Below are 25,268 nucleotides of genomic sequence, written 5' to 3' on the forward strand. Positions count from 1 at the left end.
TGTACAAATGTTTCTATTAAGACAAAAACGTCCTCTGAGCCGCCAACTGCCCCCTGTCGGAGAACTACTAACCGTCACTAGTCAAACACATTTGTAACTCAGCGAATTATCTTCAATCCCTAAACCCTGCAGCCAATCAGAGTGTCCGCTTGGCGTCACGTGACTCGCTCAGAAGCGTGGAGTGGAAGCGCTGTGGTCTTGTGAGAAACTCTTGCAGCTTCATGGCGGTATGTGGCGGGCAACAACAACACACAATAAAAACAACATAATTTCAATTTAATTAATGGCGCAGGAATGATGGAAAAGACTGAAGAACCTCCTTCCTTAAACACCGAGGAAGAGAGTTCTGAAAAAGACAAAATATGGTGTTTACAGCGCGTGGGGAGAGACTGTGACTGGCTGCATCTATCCGAGGACTCTGAGGTGCATGTTCACAGAACAAACAGCATTAATATATATGTATTTATTTATATTCAGATACTCAGTTTCACATGGCGATTTCTAAGGCTAAATTAAGCCTTACTAGCTGTGAGTTAGCCGGATACTATCCAAATAAAAACAACACTGAACAGTGAACACCATTGATGATGGAGTCAAAACAACATTTTACAAGTGTGAATTATGTCCAGTTTAACTCAAACTGTAGGCAATTTATGAAACAAAGCTGCTAGTCATAGGTTAATGGCTCTAATATGATTTCATGATGTACATGTATGCTTGCTTATTGCTCTCCTGTGTGTTTTTGCTCAGGTTACTGTTGGTCGTGGTCTGAATGTGACCCATCAGATTCTGTCAGCCAGCTGTCCACTGATGATATCCAGAAATCACTGTGTCTTCAAGCACAACGATGACGGACGGTGGACAGTGACGGACAATAAGGTGTAGTATGAGTCTGACTGTCCATTCTAGCATTTGATGGGCCTTATGGGCTCTGAAACAACACTGAAAGAAAAATACATTACCTACATTTATACTACGGGGCTGTTGAATGCTTGAGTCTGATTGGTTGACGAATGTTCTAAGGTGTGTAATTATTTTCAGGGAAACTCACAATTAAAGTAGTTCCAGGCAGATTTTTGACCACTTTACAGTTCCATATCACTTCGCCAAACGATTTCAGTGATGTCAAATGTCCTTACAGCCGACAACAGCAGAAGAACCAGAACCCACAACAACACTGACCAGGAAAATAAATATAGTAAACAATAGGATAAAAATGACACATTATTTCCAATAAAGTTTTATGTACAGAAAGCACATACTCTCTCTCTCTCTCTCCTGCTCAAACACACACACACTCAGTCAGTACGGACACACACTCACACAACTTAAAAGCTACATGGCATTTCTCACTAGTGAGGTAATAACGGCGCTGTTTTTGAAGCAGATCTCTCTCTCTCTCTCTCTAATAACTGCATTAGTCTACTATCAGTGGCTCAAGTCTCCGTTACTAGCTCTAAAATTATGTTTTGTAATTAGCAATGGAGGCGTGGGATTAAATGCATAAGAAATTAGTCCCACACACAAGAGCTTTTTAATGACAAAAACCTGATAAATGCCTTGAAAATTATTGAAAAATAATGCACACCTGAAGTGTAACATTACCACAGTCAATTATTCCATATATATATATATATATATATATATATAAAAAGTAAAAGGTAATTCAAAATATTAATAAATACTATAATGGTTTATAAATACTAAAATAACAGTAGTGCCATCTAAATGTAAATAACACTAATGAAAGTGACAAAAATACATGGCAAAATTAATAAAACTTAGACTAAAATGAAAACTGAAAGTATTAAAAAGCGAATTAAAAAATATTAATGCATAATATTATAGTGTATAGATAATACTTAAATAACACTGGTGTCATGTGTATATATGAATCAGAAATAAAATTAAAACAAAGCTAAATATAATTATCTAAATAAAATCTAATAAAAATGACAAACGCACATACCAAAATTACTAATACGGACTCGAATTAAAATAAAAACTGGAAAAGTAAAAGCTAATTCAATCTGTTATAGCATATAAATGATACTAAAATATTGTAAAAAATTATTAAGGCTAAATAGAAATGTAAAAAAAGTAATAAATATGAGAAAAGCACAAACTTTTTTACAATTTAAATGAAAACTGAAAAAATATTAATAAATAATAATAAATTATACTAAAAAACACTGGTGTTATCTATATAATAATAAAAAAGAACTGTAAGTGTGCTTATATGTTTTTTTTTTATTTAAATATGTCTGACTTCTTTTGTTTGTCTTTATACCCAGAGTCTGAACGGCGTGTGGGTGAACGGGAGCCGGATTCCTCCAGCCAATCCCTACTTGCTCCATCAGGGAGACTCTGTGCGACTCGGCGTCCCTCTCGACGGCAACCCTGTGGAGTTCGACTACACCCTCGTACAGAAGAGCTACAACGAGGTCAAATCGTTCTTGTCTGGGAATCTGGACAAAGAATCTGGCGCCGCTCCCTTAGGCCAAAAACTGAAAAACTCTAAGAGGAAGTTGGATGGAGGAGACGACGAGTCGGAGCCGTCTCCCACGAATCAGTCCAAATCCAAGCTGTACCGATGCTCCGGTTCGGATAAGTCACGTGCACAGCCCTGCCCGTCCGGGGAACGCCGGGACACTGCGAAGTTTTCCTCTAAACCTCTTGAGGAGGACCGATGCGGTGATGCGGCGGGAAGCAGCTCGAGCGCTAGCACTGAGAGCAGTCAGCAGCTAGCTAGCGTTCACCGCTACAGCAAGAGCCTGATGGTCCTGAAGAGTCGCGTCGGAGACACGCAGAAGCGCGCGGCGGAGCTGGAGCGGCTTCGGGATCAGACGCCGGAGAGAGAGCGGGAGATGCAGGACCTGCAGAGGCAGCTGGAGAGGTTGCGGGGTCAGCTGAGGTCGCAGAAGGAGCAGGCGCTCAAACGCATCGAGTGTCTGGAGAAATCCTTCTGTGAGGAGGAGCGGCGCCTGGAGGTGAGCCTCCAAACACCAACGTCAATCTCAGTGTCCATACTATCCATCCTAAATGCTATGTGAGATTAGAAAATGTGTTTTTTTTTATTTAGAGAAGGGACAGTGTATATTAATCAACATTCATGAATGTAAATGTACCCAAATTAGCCCGAAAGCTAGTTTTCATCGGAAGTCCCTTTGCCAGATAGCCTGATCAAGATGTTAGGTCTGGCAACTCACCATAGACACGGCTCAATCCGAGGGGCGGGATAAACGGCTGTCTTTCATATTCCCTCGGCACGCAATAGGACAGCGCTTCAACCAACCAGAGCGTTTCCCCACCAGCGGAGCCAACGTTAGTTGATAGATTCAACTTGTGCCATATCTGGCCGGCAAAACTACGAACACATCTTCCGTTTTTAAGAATGGCTTAAGTGCCGTTCTTTGTTCTTTTCTCAAAGAAAAGCTAAACTCCAAGTCCTCCAGAGTCGCGACTCGCGGCCAAAGCTGACTCGAAAGACCGCTGTTCGTCATCAGCCATTCTTTGTTTTCAAGTAATTCACACGGAACCGTCGCAACTCTGTCGTCGTTAGGTTAAGCCCGCCCACCGACTCTATACACGATGTGATTGGCCTGACCTGAGTTTGGTTTTTCCAGCTCAAAAAGTCAACGGAGAGTTGCTAGACGACCCCGGAAGCTGCCGCTAGGGTGCGTCTAGATTTCTAGGCTATTTGCCAGATGTTATTAGGCCTAAAACTAGACAAGAGGGTACAACAATAATAGAACTAGAACTTGTAAACAACTATATAAAATACAATTAAACACATTAAAAAAAGAAGTATATATATATATGTATGTGTATATGTATATATGAAGAGTTCAGATGCAAAAGCCTCTTAAGTGCCATCTGAAATTTTCTTCTAGAATGATCATTTCTATCAAGCTCATATATTGAAGTTCAGTAATTTCACTTAAATGACAACTAATAAGTAATTTTCATTGCCATTTAAGTGTAATTACTGAACTTCAATATATGAGCTTGCTAAAAAAGAACATTCTAGAAGAAAATTTCAGATGGCACGTAGAGGCTTTTGCATCTGAACTCTTCATATGTATTATGTACAGTACCAGTCAAAAGTTTGGAAACATTACTATTTTTAATGCTTTTGCAAGAAGTCTCTTATGCTCATCAAGCCTGCAGTCTTGAAGCCTCTTAAGTGCCATCTGAAATTAGAGGTATCCATGCTCTAACAGATACTCAACCTCATTCCTCATAATTTCTCGTTTCACATGACATACACGAGTCTTTCGTTTTCTATCAGGAGTCTCAATTACATAATCTGTGTTACTAAGTTTGTTAACCACCGTATAAGGTCCAGAGAATCGTGCTGATAATGCAGAACCTACCATAGGTAACAATACCAACACTGAATCACCCTTACCAAAGGAACGTGGTACAGACTTACGGTCGTAATGACTCTTCATTTTCTTCTGTGCCACTTCAAGTGACTCTCTTGCCACTGAACAGGCTTTATGTAAGCGTTCACGGAATCTACTCACATAGTCTAACACATTCACTTTAGGACTAGTATCACCAGATAACAAATTCTCTTTCAACATCTTCAAGGGTCCTCTAACAGTGTGTCCAAAAACTAATTCAGCAGGGCTGAAACCAAGGCTTTCTTGAACTGCTTCACGAACAGCAAACAAAAGTAACGGCACACCCTCATCCCATTCTTTACCCGTATCCATACAATATTTCCTGAGCATTGCCTTCAGAGTTTGGTGAAAACGCTCGAGCGCCCCCTGGCTTTCAGCGTGATAAGCACTCGACACTCTATGAGATATATTTAAGCTGGACAATACCTGAGTAAATATTTTTGAAAGAAAGTTAGTGCCTTGATCTGATTGCACCACTTTGGGTAAACCAAACGTAGAAAAGAATTTCAGAAGTGCTCTAGTTACAACAGGTGCGGTAATCTTCCTCAACGGAATCGCTTCCGGGAATCTTGTCGCAGTACACATTATCGTCAGCAAAAACTGATTACCAGACTTAGACTTCGGCAAAGGACCAACACAGTCGACAATGACATGCTCGAAAGGTTCTCCTATCACTGGAATAGGAACAAGTGGGACACGCGGAATAACTTGATTCGGCTTGCCAGTAATCTGACAGGTGCGGCAGGTGCGACAAAACTGTGTGACATCAGTCTTCAATCTAGGCCAAAAGAAATGCCTCAGAACACGATCATAAGTTTTCTTTATTCCTAGATGTCCTGACCAATCATGATCATGAGCTAAAGATAGAACTTGCTGTCGGTAACAAGAAGGAATCACAATCTGATACACACTACCACATTCAAAATCATCCGCAAAATTAAGGCACCACCTACGCATCAGTAAACCGTTCTCCACATAGTATGCAACTTTTCTCTCTTGAGCTTTCTTAAAAGAAACAGCAGCAACGAAACACTTTTGAAGGCTGCTATCCTCCTTTTGAGCAGAGATAAGGCTCTCGCGCGTCACGCTCAAATTTATGTTTAAAGAACTCGGAACGAGTGATTTCTCAACAGTTTTACTCTCATCAGATAAAACATCATTCATAAAAACAGGTGCCATAAAAGATGTAGTCAAATCTTCGGCATCTATCTTCTGACTCTGAGATCGCGTCACTACACAAACTGGAAAAGTGTCAGGATAACACCTCAACAGTTCATCAGGCTGATCTGACGCGACTGGACTATCAACAACTTCTAGCAAGGGCATGACTTTCCCACCGGCTAAATCATTACCAAGAATAAATTGTACTCCACTAACAGGTAACTTCTCACGAACAGCTACTTTCACGAAACCTGTGCACAATGCTGACTTCAAATGAATCTGGTGCAGTGGAACTCGGACAAGACCCATCTCAATCCCCTGTACTAGCACATCGCTGCCGCAATAAGTTTGCTCAGAAAACGTCAGTACATCTGCGCTAATAAAAGATTGCATCGCTCCGGTATCACGCAACATCTTCACACAAATCTGCTCCTCAGAATTTCCCGTAATGGAAATTAACCCTTCCAGTAGAAAAGGTGTGTAACTCGGATCAGGCTTGTCACTACGCTCAGTCTTAGTAGAACTAACTAGTTTAACAAAACCAGCACTTTTAGGAACTGAATTTAACTGCTTTCGTTTCAGCACAGCACAATCAGCAATTAAATGACCAACTTTGTGGCAATAGAAACATTCTCGATCCGTATTCATACTAACTAATTTCGGACGTGACGAACTACTCGAATTCGCTGGGAAAGACACAGCTTTCTCAACACGCACAGAACTAAACACATTTTTATGCGTCAATGTAAATTCATCAGCAAGGACAGAAGCTTGAGCTAAAGACATCACTTTTTGCTCATTTAAATAAACGACCACACGCTCAGATAAACAAGTCTTAAACTCCTCTAAGAGAATTAACTCTCTCATATCTTTGACATCATGTACCTTGCTCGATGTACACCATTTATCAAATAGAATACCTTTCTCTCTTGCAAATTCAACGTAGGTTTGACTGGAATTTCTTCTATGGCTTCTAAACCGTTGCCTGTAAGCTTCGGGTACTAGCTCATAAGCGCGTAAAATGGCAGCTTTTACTGCTTCGTAATCCACGCTATCCTCCAAAGATAATGTAGCACACACATCTTGAGCTTTGCCAGTTAGCTTGCACTGTAGCAGTAACGACCAGACTTCTCTAGGCCACTGAAGAGTAGACGCAATTCGCTCAAACACATTGAAGTATGAATCAATCTCTGTTTCTCGAAACTGCGGCACAAGTGAAATATGTCTGCTTACCTCAAAGGTGGTCCCCCCCACACCAACATCAGCGGGTTGTGAGGGTTGCGAAGCTGGATCAGGTGTCACTTTGCTTGCATTCAACTCAAGTTCACGCAGCTTTATCTGCGTCCCCGACTCAATTTCGAGTCTTCGAACTTCAAGTCGGAATTCCATTTCAGCCCGACGGTTTTCTGCCCGTTCGCGTGCCTCCATCTGGAGTCGCGCTATGCGGACCTTCAGTCGCACGTCACCTCCACCAGACTCAACCGAGCCCGGCGTAAAAGGTTCGAAGGGCGGTAGAACAGCCTTGGTCTCGGACCCCTCCACCTCAGCCATTCCACCTTCCTCCTCCTCACTAGGGCAACCGTTAGCACCAAGGAAACTTTCACCGACAACTGTATGCAACTCTAACACACCCAATTCCACCAACCTTTGGGATACAGCAGACCTAATTTCCTTTTTCAGCCGCTGCTTCGAGACAGCAATCTGGAAGTGAGCAGCGATACACAGCAAATCGTCTTTCCTACACTTATTAAGTTGCTCTACCGTAGGTGCACTAACAAAAGTATTCAAATCGAAATCAGCCATACTTACTCCTGTCAAGATCACTAACCAAATAATCAACCAGCCCATCCGCTAATCACTGCCTCACGAACGCTAAATCTCTACAAAGAAAATACCTGAACATGAGCATTTCACCCCTCACAACAGCAGCAATCAGTATCTCGGGAAAAATTATAAATACTACAATCCCAAACAGGATTAAAATATTATTATCGATCCCGGACGAGCCCCCATTTAATGTTACGAACTTTTAACGTCCAGGGAAGGTACCATAACATTTATATACTGACGTGCTACTAACTGTGAGGTGGGGTGAAATAACATGACAGACAATCGCAGTTAGAGAGAGAAATACTGGACATTTATTCAGACACAAAGCCGTAGCCAATAGTTCCAGTAAGATAATGGAGGTGCGCTATATACATGGTATTAGAGGTCGACCGATATGGTTTTTTTCAGGCCGATGCCGATGCCGATCTTTTGAAATCCGGGTCGGCCGATGGCCGATAAATGCTGCCGATTTATTTTGGCCGATATTTGGCCGATTATGTGCTTGTTTTTAACCTCTATTTGAAAGATAAAATGTAACACAAATAATTTCTTAAGATAGACAAGATTTCTCAACAAAAACATTTATTGAACACTTTACCAATCTGCACTTGTACAAAAGACAAAAAGACCTTGAGATATGTTTGGTAATTGTACCTGAATGAATTGAAAATTAATTTGCTACATTTCAGATTAATATATTTGTTTTCCTTAACATTTGAATTAACAGTAACTTAAACACTTTGCAGTTTGAATGATGTCCTGATAAACAAAATGACGGAGTATGTTTTTATGTTTCCACTGTTCGATCGCGCCCCACACACATGCACGCGCGCGTTTGCACACAAATATAAGTAAACACTTTGCGACTTTAAACTCACGCGACTTTTCGATCTCGATCGCACCCGCGCCTCTCTCTCTCTCTCTCTCTCTCTCACACACACACACACACAACGCATTGCAATCTTTACATCGCAGCCGGAGCTAAAGCGGAGCTACAGATTAGGTGTCCCTAAAGAACCCGCGTATCTAACAGTAGTTCCGCATTACTTTGCACGCGACTTTTATTTATTTTTATAGCGTGTATTCTCCGTGGAAATTTATACACCGAACCGTGACGCCTGTACCGTTTCGGTTCAATACGAATACATGTACCGTTCCACCCCTAGTCTACAGTGAAATACAGTCACACATTACACTACTGTTTGGCCAGCATTTTAACCGTGTTTAATCCAGCTAGCTAACGGAATGTTAAAGTTAACTGCTGACTAGTGTCAAGTGCAGCGAAGCGATGTTTCTGTTATTCTAACGTCCGTTTTCAGAGCATCCAAGAGAAGCACAGGCATAACAGTAGCACTGATATGAAGCACAGAAATGCGCGTTGATATTCGGTCCGGTAAATAACGGTCGTTAAGGCACCAGTGCCGTATTAGCACTGGGTCTGTCTGTAGCTACCCAACCCTAGCAAAGCAAAGCCAGTCCTTCACTAGCATATAGTTGGTCTCTTTTTTTTATTACTTACTTCTCTGCATTGAGTGACAACCCTCTCAAATATAAGACACACAAACAGAACAAATAAAAGTCTCAGATTCACTGTCTGTAAATTCTTGCTTACTTATTGTGACATGATCGCAACCCTTCTGCTGTGCTAATGCAACCTCAACTACGCTATCAATTTCAAAGTAGCCGAACGTCATGTCGCCTATTCATGTTTTTTCTCTAAGTTGGCAGTAACATATCAAAAGTTTTTAATTAAATATAAAGGAGTTTTCTCCAAGGAACTTAGCTCCTTCCTTAAGCACTGGATAAGGTCTGCTCACTCTGCTGGAGAATGACTCTAGGCGCAGCATGCGTCGAACGCGTGTTCCACAACAACAACACTAGGCTGCCCACAGATGCGCCTGCCTAATAATCGGCTTGATACACTTGGATATTGGCCGATGCCGATTATGTTAAAAATGCAAAAAATCGGCCGATCAATCGGCCGACCGATCAATCGGTCGACCTCTACATGGTATAAAGATATAAACAAATAAACAAACAAGCAATATAATGGGAACAGAACGAAAGTAAGCGCCAAAGAAAAGAACAGAAGATAACAAAACAACCCTAAAGCTAATCCTAACTAACCAAAGGAAAATGCGAAAAGGAAACCGAAATCTTCAGTGCGTCCGGCACCGTATCTACCTAACTAATAAAACAGAACATACATTAAGTGGCGCTACTTCTTACCTAGTGTGTCTAGACAATCAGTTGCTAAGTGGGATGTATATCGCGATATACTAACCTACATTCTCTTCCCGCTGTTCCAGCTGTAAGTTAAGGTCTCATAGCAAATGAAAAAGTAATAGACAACACATCACAAAATATCAGAGCACCTAGCACACCACTCAGAATACGGACAGGTACAGAAACTCATTCCGCTACAACGAGCTCAAACTAAAGCAATCTCATTCCGCTACAACGAGCTCAATTCGCAATCGAGACAGACAGACAGACAGCCAGCCAAAGACCGGCACAAAAACAGACTAAAGCATGAATGAACACGCCGTCCTTTTGAACCAGCTGATCAGCCGCTGATTAGATCTCAAACGCCGCCTCAATGATGATTGACGTCTGATTTGGCCAATCACAGCATCCTGTGAGCAAAGAGTGTGGGCTAGAACAAAGAGAAGACAATGAGCACAACCACCAACACGTGCGATGTGCACTAAAGGGCACAGTTTCATAAAAATAGAACACAAATACGCGTGGAGCGTAACAGTGTATATGTATATATGAAGAGTTCAGATGCAAAAGCCTCTTTAAGTGCCATCTGAAATTTTCTTCTAGAATGATCATTTCTATCAAGCTCATATATTGAAGTTCAGTAATTTCACTTAAATGACAACTAATAAGTAATTTTCATTGCCATTTAAGTGTAATTACTGAACTTCAATATATGAGCTTGCTAAAAAAGAACATTCTAGAAGAAAATTTCAGATGGCACGTAGAGGCTTTTGCATCTGAACTCTTCATATGTATTATGTACAGTACCAGTCAAAAGTTTGGAAACATTACTATTTTTAATGCTTTTGCAAGAAGTCTCTTATGCTCATCAAGCCTGCAGTTAAAAAAAAAAAAAACAGTAATATTATGAAATATTATTACAATTTAAAATAATGGTTCTCTTTTTTAATATACTTTAAAATGTAATTTATTTTTGTGATGCAAAGCTGAATTTTCATCAGCAAGTACTCCAGTCTTTGGTGTCTTATGATCCTTCAGAAATCATTCTAATATGATAATTTGATACTCAGTTATTATCAATGATGGAAACAGTTGTGCTGTTTAATATATTTTTTTGGAATACTTTTTTCAGGATTCATTGATGAGTAAAACATTAACAGCATTTATTCATAAAAACAGCATTTATTCAAAACAAAAGCATTTCTAACAATATAAATCGTTACCATCACCTTTTATCAATTTAACGCATTCTTGTTGAATTAAAGTACTAATTTCTTTAAAAAAAAAATAGTTATCGTTCCCAAACTTTTGAACGGTAGTGTATATTGTTACAAAAGATTTCTATTCTAAATAAATACAGTTCTTTTTAACTTTTTATTCATCAAATAATCCTGAAAAAAGTATCTCAGGTTATAAAAAAATATTAAGCAGCACAACTGTTTCCAACATTGATCATAAATCATCATATTAGAATGATTTCTGAAGGATCATAAGACACCAAAGACTGGAGTACTTGCTGATGAAAATTCAGCTTTGCATCACAAAAATAAATTACATTTTAAAGTATATTAAAAAAGAGAACCATTATTTTAAATTGTAATAATATTTCATAATATTACTGTTTTTTTTTTTTTTTTTTTTTTTTTTTTAACTGCAGGCTTGATGAGCATAAGAGACTTCTTTCAAAAGCATTAAAAATAGTAATGTTTCCAAACTTTTGACTGGTACTGTATGTGTATATATATTAGTTGCAAGGCAAGGCAAGTTTATTCATATAGCACATTTCATACACTATGGCAATTTAAAGTGCTTTACAGAAAGGAATTAAAATAATCACAAAATAAAAGCAAGGAGAGTTAAAACAGGTATAAAAGCAATTAAGAGATATATGATACAGTTATAAAATGAATTAAAAGAGTAAAAAGATGATACACAGATAAACTTCTCATCTGGCAAAACACCGGTGTATCATATTTTTCACAACTCCCAGTTTTACTCTGAGATTTTCCCATGGTGATTACACTGAGTCTGTGGTCTTTATGAGTTAAATAATACTAATTTTAATGACGTTATTAATACTAATAATAGAGGAAGCAGCATTACTGTTTATTTAGAGAAGGGAATTCATGAATGTAAATGTACCCAAATTAGCCCGAAGGCTAGTTTTCATCAGAAGTCCCTTTGCCAGATGTTATAAGGCCGAAAACTAGACAAGAGGGTACAACAATAACAACAATAATAGAACTAGAACTTGTAAAATACAGTTAAACACATTATATAAAAAGACGATATAGGCTATATGTAACAATAAGAAAAGACGTGTGTGTGTGTATATATATGTATATTTAAAAAATATATATTGTTATGAGTTAAATAATACTCATTTTAATGAAGTTATTAATAGTAATAATAGAGGAAGCTGCATTAATGTTCACATTGTTGATTATGAAGAAGCCATTTCTTAAAATGATGCTTAAATGAGTTGATGAGCGTTCTCTCTGATTGATTGTGGTACAGATTCCACGGATGTGATGCTCTGAATGAAAGAACAGCTTGACCAAAGGAAGTTTTCCTTATGTGGAATTATACAATCCAATCAAAGTTGCGGTGTTGACTGGTGTTGCTGTTGTTAAAGGGATAGTTCACCCAAAAATAAAAATGTGCTGTTAACGGGGTTCGTTCAATGCGCTTATAGTACTTGGATTTGACTTTTTGAAATTGAAGTCTTGGGAAAAACACTTGAAAACAGCCATATTTCTGAAAATATTCTTGAATTACTGGAAACCAATAGAAAATAGTTAATTGTATTGATAAAATAATATTTTCACACCCATCTGATATTGATATAGAGCCATTTCACATGGCTATGATATGAGCGTGATATTGCTCAGATCATATGATTACTCAAGTATATGATACAGCTTTCAGTGTATCATGTTTTTGATAAGTGAGATCTCTGATTGTTGTCCTTGAAAACCAAAAAAGTAGTGCTTGAAAAGTCCTTGAAAGTCCTTGAAAGTCCTGGAATTTCATCTTACAGTGTCTGTACGAACCCTGTGTTAATTTCAATTTAAAAATTTCAAATTGAGATTTATACATCATCTGAAAGCTGAATAAATAAGCTTTCCATTGATGTGTGGTTTGTTAGGATAGGACAATATTAGAAAATCTGGAATCTGAGGGTGCAAAAAATTGAAACATTGAGAAAATCGTCTTTAAAGTTGTGCATTTATGTTCACGATTGTGCTGCATTCACTCACAACAATAAATGTTTTATATATTTACGGTAGGAAATTTACAAAATATCTTCATGGAACATGATCTTGACTCAATATCCTAATGATTTTTGGCATAAAACAAAAATCGATAATTTTGACCCATACAATGTATTGTTGGCTATTGCCACAGATATACCCGTGCGACATGTGACTGGTTTTGTGATCCAGGGTCACATATCATTATTACCTGTAATTCACAGCCCGGACAAACGGTCCTGAGATAAACCACAGTCTGGAGCACGAGGAAAATGACACATCTCTTGTTTCTCGGATGATCCACCAATAAAAATAACATTGTTTACATCTAATTTATTACATAAGGATAGGCTCCAGCTCATAATATAAAGCCATCTGTGTGTTGACATCGTATATGTTGTTTACCCCCTTAGACTGAAAAAGCACAACAGAATGAGGTGGGCTTGAAAAAACAACTTGAGGACGCATTAAAAGAGGTAACTGCACTATTGCACTGCAATATTTAATGTTTAAACGCAATGTTTTATATATATATATATAGCCTAACGTCTTCCTTTACTTGAACAGCACCGGAAAGTTATTGAGGAACTCAAACACGCTCGGGAAGGATTCAAGGAAGCTCTTCAAGCCAAAGATAAGGAGCTGGAAGTTACAAAGGTAATCATGGGAAAGTTGAGCATGACCACGAGCACAGTGTGATTTTTTTAATGGCATGGACAATAAAATATATGTTATTTTTCTGTAAAACTCAAAGGTCAGTTTGTGATGAGTTTCCTAGCCGTTCTTTCCCTGTTAATGAAAGCCAGTTGAAACTTTTTAAAGATCATGTCATGCAAACAAACCTTTGCACAGGCTAAAATGAGTGACCGGTGACCAGATTTTGTGGAAGTGAAGCGATTGATTACATAATGCCTAAAAAGTAAGTAAAAATACCATTTTCTGTGCAATAATTTGACTTCCTCCCACAGGAAGAGAAAGAGAAGGCCAAAGCTCAGAAAGAAGAAGTGGTCACACAGATGACTGAAGTGCTAGAGAGTGAACTGCAATGCAGCATTTGTTCAGAGCTCTTCATTGAGGTAAAAACGCACACACACAAAAAACACCATGATGTAAAGAAGATCATGTGATCGGATGAAGGAATGACAGGGAAAGAACACTGACTTATTAAAAGATCAAAACTTTCTTTTCTATAAAAGTTCACTCGGGTCAAAAAGTGTGTAGGTGTAGAGTGTAGGTTGAGTGTTTTATAGAAAAACTCCAGTGGAAGAGTTCAAACTCTTGGACACTTTTGGACACTTAAAAATGTCTGTATTTCATTGCATTAAATACAAAATATCAAACCAAGTGGCAGAAGCAAACTAATGATGCTCAATGTTTTCTTTAGAGACACCCTTTCAGTGATTATTAAATGACTCAAGGTTATTTTTTTGTCAGTTATCCTCAAAATCAGAATGTAGTTCATAACATTAACAAGTGTAATGTAAATGTGAATAAAAGAGACTGCCAAATGCATAAATGTAAATAAATGCATACGCACACACACATATGCATACTGTCTGTATATATATATATATATATAGTGCTGAGTTTCTTTAAAATAAGTCCTGCTTGTTTTGATATTTTGTTTTTTAATGCAAATACATAATACTGTGGCTAAAGTGTCCAAATACCACCGTTCAAAAGTCGTTAAGATTTTTTTAAATGTTTGAAAGAAGTCTCTTCTGCTCACCAAGGCTGCATATATTTGATCAAAAATACAGTAAAAACAGTGAAATATTATTAAAGATTAAAATAAGTGATTTCTATTTCAATATCATTTAAAATGTTATTTATTCCTGTGATGAAAAGCTGAATTTCCATCATCATTTCTCCAGTGTTGGCCATCTCACATAGTCAGGCTTTAGATATCGGCATAATGCCTGCAATATTTCGAGACTTATTCTAAGTGAGATCACAGATTTTGTTTTTAAATGCCATTTTTAGGATTTGTCTAACGTTATGCCACAAGAATAGACTAGGTGTACAAATGTGACCCTGGACCACAAAGCCGGTCACATGGGTCACTTTTTTGAAATTGAGATTCATACATCATATGAAAGCTGAATAAATAAGCGTTCCATTGATGTGTGGTTTGTTAGGATAGGACAACATTTGGCCAAATATTAAAAAAAAATAATAATAAATACTAAAACTATTGAAAATCTGGAATCTGAGGGTGCAAAAAAATCGAAACATTGAGAAAATCACCTTTAAAGTTGTCCATTTATATTCACGATTGTGCTGCATTCACTCACAAAAATAAATGTTTTATATATTTACAGTAGGAAATTTACAAAATATCTTCATGGAACATGATCTTTACTTAATATCCTAATGATTTTTGGCATAAAAGAAAAATCGATAATTTTGACCCATATAATGTATTGTTGGCTATTGCCACAAATATACCCGTGTGACATGTGACTGGTTTTGTGATCCAGGGTCACATATGTACTTTTTGCAATTAATTTCCTGTATTTTGCACAATGTGCATCAGACGGTAAGTTTAGTCACCTTTATTTTTATAGCGCTTTTACAACACCGATTGTTTCAAAGCAGCTTTACAGAGATAACAGGAAAATAATGCAACAAAGTTTGTTTCCAGAATAAAATAGCGTCACCAGCTTAAGTTCAGTGATGTTGAAGTGACCGATGGACTGTGCAGGACACAATCCTCTTGAACTTTGACCTCTGTGACCCCCTCAGGCGGTGACGCTGAACTGCGCCCACAGCTTCTGTCAGCACTGTATCCGAGAGTGGCGCAAACGCAAGGATAAGTGTCCCATGTGCTGGCAGACCATCACGTCTCAGACGCGCTCTCTGGTCCTGGACAACTGCATCGACCGCATGGTGGAGAACCTGAGCGCCGACATGAGAGAGAGACGCCTGGGGCTCATCAATGAGCGGAAAGGTGAGAGGTGCGTGACATCACCACGTCTTCTGTCTGATGCGAGTCTTTGAGAAGTTAAGGCAAGAAACCGCAGGTGAATCGGTTAAAACATTTAAAGGTGCACTGTGTAATTTTAGCGGCATCTAGTGGTGAGGTTGCGAATTGCACTCAGCCAGAAGTTACGGTGGCCGGTCGTCTGAGACAGCAGAGAGTAGCCAGTTAAGCAATGAGGTTTCTTTACAAAGATAAATTAAGAAATTAGGTTTACTTAAAGGGGTGGTATAATGCCCTTTTCACAAGATGTAAAATAAGTATTTGATGTCCCCAGAGTGTGTGTGTGAAGTTTTAGCTCAAAATACCCCACAGATATTTTATACAGCATGTTAAAGTTGTCACTTTTTAGGGTGAGCAAAAACGCACCGTTTTTGTGTCTGTCCCTTTAAATACAAATGAGCTGCTGCTCCCGGCACAGGGGGCGGAGCTACAACAGCTGCACTCAAACAGACATGCACTGAAAATTTCTAAAACTTTTAGCTTTTTATGTTCAAACCGGATTCGGACAATGATGGAGAGACTCAAGAAGAAGTAACAACATGTAGAAGCAACAGGACATTTCTGAATGGTTAGTTGATGAATTTATGTAGCTTATGTGTAGTTATCTTCTAGTCATTGATTAGCATATTCTGTCTTGATAATCTATAAAATGATTTCCTGAGGGCGGGGTTTATGTAAATTCTAGGGTTGGTGATGTCACTAACCCGGGAGGAATGTGGTGTAGTCTCTACCAGCCGTTTGTTGTAGTCCTTAAAAAGCAATTTCTTTAAAACCAAATATCTCCCTTTGCTTTGAACTTTGAGCGTTGTAACTTTGCAGATGTTGTTTATGCTCAAACAGCAACATTACACACTAACTAAAGTTAGAAAAGTGAAATCATAATCAACCACCCCTTTAATTATTCACAGGGTACCCGCGGGGTCTTAAAAGCATTGAAAAAGTCTTAAATTTGATAATCTCAAATTAAGGCCTTAAAAGCCTTGAATTTGGTATACAAAGTCTTGAATTTCGTTACAAAGGTCTTAATTTTTGTTTGCCTTTTCTATGATTAAATTCATACCGTAACAAAATTAGCTGTTACTAATGTAGACTAATTAAAAATTAGTCGCGTAAGGTTGAGTGCACCTCGCGCTTCACGTCATAGAAGAACGCGCGAAAGCGCGCGCACCCGTTACGATGGTTACTAATCAGAGCTTTTCTGTTAAAAGAGCATGTTTTCTACCCGGTCTTTTCAGTAGTATCTGGCCACAACCATCCACGCGCGCTCTCTCTACATTGTTGAAGAAGCGCGGATGATCTGAAAACACAGACAAGCTGGAGTTCAGCGATCTTCATTTGAGAAGATCTGTCACGAGCCGCTTGCGCTGTTTGTGCGACTAAATCTGCGATCAAAATGCAGGCTGATATACAGCAGTGTTTTTAATGTTGATCATTATGCGAGCAAGAATGCAATGTTTCCCAACTATCCACACGATTTCAAATGTGACATTGATTTTATACAACAGTAAAAAAAGAAAAGAAAAGGGTAACATTAAGTGATGTACTAAATTTTAAACAGGCTTATTGCTCTATTTTGCAACAAAATCTGTGGCTTTGACAAAGACAATGAGTTACCGCCACCTACTGGCGATTTTAATATCATATTTTTATTAATATTAAACGTTTTTTAACATTGAATATTTATTGAACATTGTTTTATTTAAAGCATTATTTATTTTTAAAAGTATTATAAAGGTGAAAAATGAAATGGAAAAATCGATTAAATGGGGCAAATATTGTCCCTTAATGGAAAGATGTGACTGCAGTCGTGGAGGAGAGGGGGTACGGCACTCTAAAAAATTGGAGAACTAAGGAAAAGGGATATGAAGAATTGCACAAGTGCTACTGCTAAAGAGTGCAATGTCAATACAGCCTGTTAGCTTAATTTTAATTTCTCATAAGCTTAATCGAATTGGCCTAGAGAGAATAATTACGACATTTTCTGTCTAAAGACTACATATAAAATAGTTACCAAAATTAAAGTAAATGCAGTTTGACTAAAAGTAATGACTAAAAGTTGACAAAAAATGCAAACACATTTCGTCAACTAAAACTATGAAAGGCAGAATGACTCAAATGTGACTAAGACCAATAAGCATTTTCGTCTGAAGATGAAGAGTAAGACTAAATCAAAAATGGCTGCCAAAATTAACATTGGCCTACACACGTGCACGCTACAACGCTGCCGCGTATGTATTAAATATGACTGATAATTTTAATAAAATGTTTTATTTAATTCAAATAGTCTACTTGTACATAATTATTTTTTAGGGTTTAAAATGTATACAGATTTGACATTTTCCCCTCATACTTCTGTCGGAATTGGTACGAAGTTGGCATTGAATTTCATTTGAAATGGTATTAAAAAGGTCTTAAAAAGCCTTGAATTTAAGTTGGAGGATCCTGGGGGTACCCTGTATTCAGTAAAACTATATGTTATTGCGAATTTTATTGTTACTTGGTCATCATTGTGTCAGTGTTTTATTCGCTGACTTTAGCTCGCTTCTCTTTATCGGATGAAGGAATGACAGGGAAAGAACACTGACTTATCGAAAGATCAAAACTTTCTTTTCTATAAAAGTTCACTCGTGTCAAAAAGTGTGTAGGTGTAGAGCAGGGCTATTCAAATACATTTGCAGAGGGGCCAAACTAGGAAATTCCAAAATTTGTGAGGGCCGGACGGACAAATTGATATCAGCTAAAGGAAATGAAAATATACTATATACTAAGGTACATAATATATGAAATAAAATAAGGTACATTATTCTTTTGGTTTCCTTTATTATTTCAACACATTCAACTTGTATTGATTAGGCCTACAACAAAGTGCAAAACTGCAAATACTGAGACATATACATAGCTTTTATCCTTAAAACAGTAAACATAAGTAATAGCTTATATATATATATATATATATATATATATATATATATATATATATATATATATATATATATATATATATATATATATATATAAATCAAACAATCAAAATAAAGCTGTCATAAGTGCAAAACTGCAACTGCAGTTTCAAGTATCAAATCTTATTTGGGGAAATAACATTCAAATATCCCTGAAGTATATCTTTCAGACAGTGAGTACACATTTTAAAACTAGAAAAAGCATTTCAAGTCTACAGTAAGTACAAATCTGCTAACTATGTGCTGTAAACATACTCTTGATGAAAACTAAATAATAACAAGAATATTTTTTTCCTTATTTAGTTTACCTTATTTATCAGTGAGAGTATGTGACTCGGTGGGAGAAGTGACAACGATTTGCTTTTGCCATTTTAACATAATCTGGCTCATATGCTCCACGGAGCCCTCTTGGTATTGCGCAGAAAAAGACGAATGTTTTGTAGTAAAATGTCTCTTCACATTATATTCTTTGGCCACAGCCACTGATTCGTTGCACAGTAAACACACATGTCTATCGGTCCCTCGCTTGCTTGCCGTAGTTGGCACAGTAAATAAATACTTCTCCGTCCATTCACTCTGAAATTTACGATTTTCTCTGTCAACTTTGCGGTTTGTCTTGGACAACGCCATGTTAGATGCATGTGTCATAGGGCAACGTGAGAACATCGAATCAGCGAGAATGAGTGTTTGTCACCATGGAGACGACCTGCTCCGCTCTAGAATCTTTACTCTTTTTTTCGCGGGCCAGAATAAATTTCATTCGGGCCAAATTTGCCCCCGGGCCGCTATTTGAATAGCCCTGGTGTAGAGGGTAGGTTGAGTGTTTTATAGAAAAACTCCAATGGAAGAGTTCAAACACTTGGACACTTAATAATGTCTGTATTTCGTTGCTTTAGATACAAAATATCAAACCAAGTGGCAGAAGCAAACTAACGATGCTCAGTGTTTTCTTCAGAGACACATTTTCAATTATTATTAAATTACTCAAGGTTATTTTTTTGTCAGTTATCCTCAAAATCAGAATGTAGTTCATAACATTAACAAATGTAAATGTGAGTCGCTTTGAATAAAAGCGACTGCCAAATGCATAAATGTAAATAAATGCATACGCACACACACATATATATACATATATTTTGTACTGAGTTTCTTTAAAATCCTGTGAATTGCACCCAACAGAAGTTACGGTGGCCGACAGGAAGTGATGTCGTCGTCTGAGACAGCAGAGAATAGCCAGTTAAGCAATGAGGTTTCTTTACAAAGATAAATTAAGAAATTAGGTTTACTTAATTATTCAGTAAAACGATGTTATCGCGAATATTATTGTTACCTGTTCATCATTGTGTCAGTGTTTTATTCGCTGACTTTAGCTATAGCTTCTTTTTACGAAGAACAACATAGTGACGAAGCGCGTTTGTCCGTTCAGGGCCACCGTAGAAACGTGGATGTAAGGGCGGTGTGTGTAGATAGAAATGGCTCATTCTAAGGTAATAAAAACGTAACGGTTCATTAAGTAAGGTCTTCATACACCACTGAACACATAGTTATGTATATGATATTGCATTTCTGTCAACAGATCCTCCTAAATATTACACAATGCACCTTTAACTGGTAGAAATCACTGTACTTCCCCTGCTGATTGATCACATTAAGAATTTGCAACAAAAACAAAACAAATGTATTGCAAGGTTTCGGAGATGTCATGTTTAAATATGCAGATGAGGCATTATCTAAATAAATATGAAGGATTTTGCATAAATTTCCAGAACTGAACAGTGGATAAAGCCAGTTTCAAAATGTCAAAGTTTCGTTTTCTTGACACTCTAGAGTTAAAGGTTTTTACAGAGGGGATTTTGTACATCTCATTTTATCACTTCATAAATGAGAACATACTGTCAACAGATCCCCCCCCCCCCCCCCTCCAAAAATATTTTCATCCTGTTTTTTTTGTTTTTTTTAATGCTGCATAAAATCAGGTGAATGTTATATATGAACAAACCCCTCTGTAAAAAAACAAAAAAAAACAATGTAAAGCTGCTGGATTGGAGATTTCTGACTCAAACTCACCGCCTTTAACGAGATATGTATTATAATTAAAATCTACAGATGCAAATAGATAAAGTGGAATAAAATAAACACTTAAAGAACACCTATTATTGAATCTGGAAATAAAGCAAAATAACTGAGAAAAATGAGAAAAATTCCTCAGATGCCATGTCTGTAATTTAATAACAAAACATCTAGTGTTAATTCAATCTCAAACAGATTCATTAAAAGAAGTCATTACTCCAGTCTTGCGTGACATCATTAACCAACGTGGTTGAACGACCAGTCTGCGACAATACGGTTTCGGGAAACAGTCGACTTTATTCAACTCTTGATTTTCTTCTGTGTTTCTCTGAGTGAGTTCACGTAGTGTAACAGCGCAGCGCTTCTGGGTTGTACGTCAGAACGTAGACTCACTATTGGCCAGCATCACACGCATCACACACATGACCAGCGTCGGCCAATAGTGAGCCTTCATTCTGACGTACAACCCAGAAGCGCTGCGCTGTTACACTACATCAACAGCTTAGGAGAAGGACATGGAAGGGAAGAGATGGTTGAATAAAGTCATTATTTTTGTTTGTTTTTTGCGCACAAAAAGTATTCTCGTCGCTTGATAAACTTAAGGTTGAGCCACTGGAGTCACTTGGACTGTTTTAACGATGTATTTACTAGGGGTGGACCGGTACACAGAAGTCACGGTTCGGTTCATACCTCGGTTCAGACATCACGGTTCGGTACAATGGAGGGAAAAGCAAAACAGAAGTGCAGAAGGCTTGTGCGTGTCTCAGGCTGGACCACCAAAGGAAAATAAATGATTTTTTTGTTTTGTTTAGTGTTTTAGTTTTTATTTGTAGTGCACTGACAATAGTTTTATATAATTAGTTTAATTAAATTAATAAAAAGACAAAAAGACCTTGATATGTTTGATAATTGTACCTGAATGATTTGGAAATTAATTTGCTACATTTCAGATTTATATATTTGTTTTCCTTAAAATTTTAATTTAACAGTAACTTTTAAACACTTTGCAGTTTGAATGATGTCCTGTATAAACAAAATGACGGAGTGTGTTTTTATGTTTCCACTGTTCGATCGCGCCCGCGCCCCACACACACACACTCTCTCTCTCTCTCTCTCTCTCTCTCTCTCATTGCAATCTTTACATCGCAGCCTGTTCATTATAGCCACAGAGCTTCAGAGCTCAGGTGGGGCTACAGATAATAAGGTGTCCCTAAAGAACCCGCGTATCTAACAGTAGTTCTGCATTACACCGTGACGCCCGTACCGTTTCGGTTCAATAGGAACACATGTACCGTTCCACCCCTAGTATTTACTAACTTTTCTGGGCCGGCAAGTTTCAATTACAGAGAAGCCTATGGAGGAGTGAGACAGCTCTCAGATCTCATCAAAAATATCTTAATTTGTGTTGTGAAGATGAACGAAAGTCTTACGGGGTTTGAACAACATGAGGGAGAGTAATTACTGACAGAATTTTCATTTTTGGGTGAACTAACCCTTTAGGTTCTCTTACAAGTTACGAATGGTGCTATAAGGTCATACCTAAAAACTGAACATCTAAACTGTGTTCTCAGGGCAGAAAGCGAGCGTCCCTCCAACAGTCGTGGTAATAAACGACGACAGCGACAGCAGCAGCAGCAGCAGTGACGCGTTCTTTCAGGGAAACAGCTCCATGTTCTCCGACGACTCTCTGCTTCATCTGGTCCATTTTCCCAGCGATGACGATTCGTCCTGGACCGAGGACGACGACTATCTCTGAGAAACACTCGTGAAGAACAGACACGGCTCGTTTGTTTGGTTTCATGTTTCATTTAGCCATGCTATTTTTATGTTTGTAGCTCACTGTATGAATTGTTTTGGGCTTTCTGTGTTAAAATAAACTTTAAAATTATTTTGCACTCAGCCGTTTTGATGTTGTTTTGATCAATTCCGTGCAAAAAGTTCTGTGTTCTGTGCATAATATTATGAATATACTTTCTTCTACTAATAAAGGCCAGTGGGAACAGACACTTCACTTTCAGTATGAAGTTGCACATTTTATCTCATTTAAATCTATTTAGCTGTATCCCACAAAATTTCTCAGGCATTTTTTCAGTGTAAACATGCTTATATTAAATACACACTGAGCGCAAATGATGTGACAAAGCATGTCATTCCTATTATAATGGACGAGGCTGTCTGTGTGAGGTAATGATTGTTGATTTTAATGGGAACATGCTTTTTTGCTGCATGGCTTTCATTGGTTGTTTCTCACGCTCCAGTATCTGGCACAAGAGGGCAGCAGTGAGATACGAGTGCTTGTTAAATGTTGATCCGGATGGGCTTGTATATATCCCTGCTGAACGTACATTTGGCATGATCTGGACATTACCTTTATATTCGTGGTGTTTAAAGTACAATAGCATAAATATATAGCTGATTGCATTTGTTCTGCAGTTATTTCCAACTTGCTTGCATTGCCCATTTGCTATAATTTCTACATGCTTTAAAGCAAAACACTACAGGTTAGTAGACTCGCCTGTAAAATTTTAACTAATTGATATTGCTATACTTCCCCAGTTGATTAATCACAGTATATTATGGCAATAGTTTTGTTTTATAATGCAATTATATGCATTATATATTGCATATATATATATAATATGCACTCATTATCAGATATTTCCAGAACAGAAAGCCAGTTTCTTATTTCATTTTGTGGACATATTAAAGGTTTTTACTGAGGGGATTTTGTATGCCCTATTTTATCACTCCATAAAGCAGAATATACTGTGCTGTCAACAGCCAGAGTTTTTTTATGAATAATGTAAATTAGGCACATTATTTATAAACAAACCCCTCTGTAAAAACCTTCAGAATAACACTATAAAGTTTGGTGTATGTAAAGCTGCTGAAGTGGAAATTTCTGACTCGTAGGAGAAAAAAACATGCGAAAAGGTATGAAATCTAAAGTGTATTAAACACATAAATGTGTGTTTTGGATGTTTTTTTCCGTTAGTCTGAAAGAAGACATGTTATGGAAGAAAAATAGCCTCAAAATTGAGTAGTGCATTAAAAAACAATGGGTTTGCCAAGGAGACGGTCATTGAATTAGAAGTTCACTAATAGTCAAGCATCATTAGTGTTGGGGAAACTTACTTTTAAAAGTAATCCATTACAATATTGCATTCCTCCCTAAAAAAAGTAACTAATTGCGTTACTTAGTTACTTTTCATGAAAAGTAATGTTACTTTTTCTCACCTGGCTTACTTTTGTGTGTGTGTGTGTGTGTGTGTGTGTGTGTGTGTGTTTTAAAAATAAATAAGATAAAGTTCTATTTTTGGCAAATGTAAAGGTGAATAAGCCTAAAGCTGAAGCAAATGCAGATTCAGTCCTGTACAGTAGAGTGAAATAAAACCTTAAACCTAAAAACAAATAAACCTTTCTCACAGAAGAATATGACGCAGGAGAAGAAAGTTCAACACTCATACTTCAGCAATTAAAACAACAAAATGAAACACAAATGTGATGTTTATTTAAAGTCATTTTTGCCTATTAGTATGGTTAAACTGGATCATCGAAGGTCAGCAGTAAAGACATTAGTTAATAAAGTGAGATGAATTGCATAAAGTATATTTGTGTTATAATTTACAGTTGATTCGAGACCTTTATGCCAAATGGTGTTATAGTTTAATGAATTTAAAGTATTACATACATTTAAATATTTAAGAGGGAACATTAGAGTCGTCATTTTCTCCCATCATCCGAGCCATTGAGGACCGCAGTGGGTTAGTTTTATTTTTGCACGGAATGCGCAACAAAATATAGCTAATAGCCTAATATATCTAAATTCGTTTATGTCGCTAATCGTTTCACTCCAGACTGCTTTGTGAACTCGATTCTGGCGCGCTGTCTGTGTGCTCGTGATCATATAATGTAAGGCAAGCCCAAGGATGACAGTAAAAACGGATGATGCATTAAATATTTGTAATTATTATTTTATTTTTTTCAGTATGATTTTTCTGGCACTTCAGTTCATCTTCTGTACTCACTTAAAAAAAAGTTGGGTTAAAAACGACCCAACAGCTAACCCAATGGTGGGTTGATATAGCACCGCACCGACCTAATGTTGGGTTATTTTAACCCAATAAATTAGGTAACTACCCAGCAAACACATTTACGTTGTGGCAACGTCTCTGGCACGTTGCATTTCTGCTATGGCGACGTCGCTGTCTACGTGCTCGCAACATTGTAACAACGTAGAATTGTAAGACGTGACAGGGCTGTAGCAACGTTGTTGCGCGACATTCAGCAACTGAGAGACGACGTTTTGACAATATGGTGCATTTTGTTAGATAATTATATACTTTTATCGTTTATTGTTTATCTATAATTTTAT

The 25,268-nt window shown here is 37.6% G+C and overlaps 1 protein-coding gene across 2 annotated transcripts; it reads left to right on the forward strand.

Moving 5' to 3' along the window:
* The first annotated feature begins 138 nt into the window (after nucleotides 1-138).
* On the forward strand, nucleotides 139-22,792 carry rnf8 (ring finger protein 8, E3 ubiquitin protein ligase). 2 transcript variants are annotated; one of them, XM_084432679.1, is made up of 8 exons: nucleotides 139-423; nucleotides 751-879; nucleotides 2,295-2,990; nucleotides 13,294-13,356; nucleotides 13,448-13,537; nucleotides 13,849-13,956; nucleotides 15,626-15,830; nucleotides 22,465-22,792. In XM_084432679.1, exons 1-8 carry the CDS (start codon nucleotides 295-297, stop codon nucleotides 22,647-22,649), a joined length of 1,605 nt encoding a protein of 534 aa, XP_084288805.1. In that variant the 5' UTR covers nucleotides 139-294; the 3' UTR covers nucleotides 22,650-22,792. The 2 variants fall into 2 exon arrangements, with proteins under 2 accessions (XP_084288805.1, XP_084288806.1); XM_084432680.1 differs by having other exon boundaries at nucleotides 173-423; nucleotides 15,626-15,837.
* Nucleotides 22,793-25,268: the final 2,476 nt, after the last annotated feature.

Source organism: Rutilus rutilus (assembly GCF_951802725.1).
Source record: "Rutilus rutilus genome assembly, chromosome: 15".
Lineage (NCBI taxonomy): Eukaryota > Metazoa > Chordata > Actinopteri > Cypriniformes > Leuciscidae > Rutilus > Rutilus rutilus.

Bases quoted from the DNA above. Each gene is read 5' to 3' on its own strand.
- rnf8 (XM_084432679.1), top strand. From the start codon at position 295: ATGATGGAAAAGACTGAAGAACCTCCTTCCTTAAACACCGAGGAAGAG. The intron at 880-2,294 runs GTGTAGTATGAG...CTTTATACCCAG, and splicing joins GGACAGTGACGGACAATAAG to AGTCTGAACGGCGTGTGGGT. The intron at 15,831-22,464 runs GTGAGAGGTGCG...CTGTGTTCTCAG, and splicing joins GCTCATCAATGAGCGGAAAG to GGCAGAAAGCGAGCGTCCCT.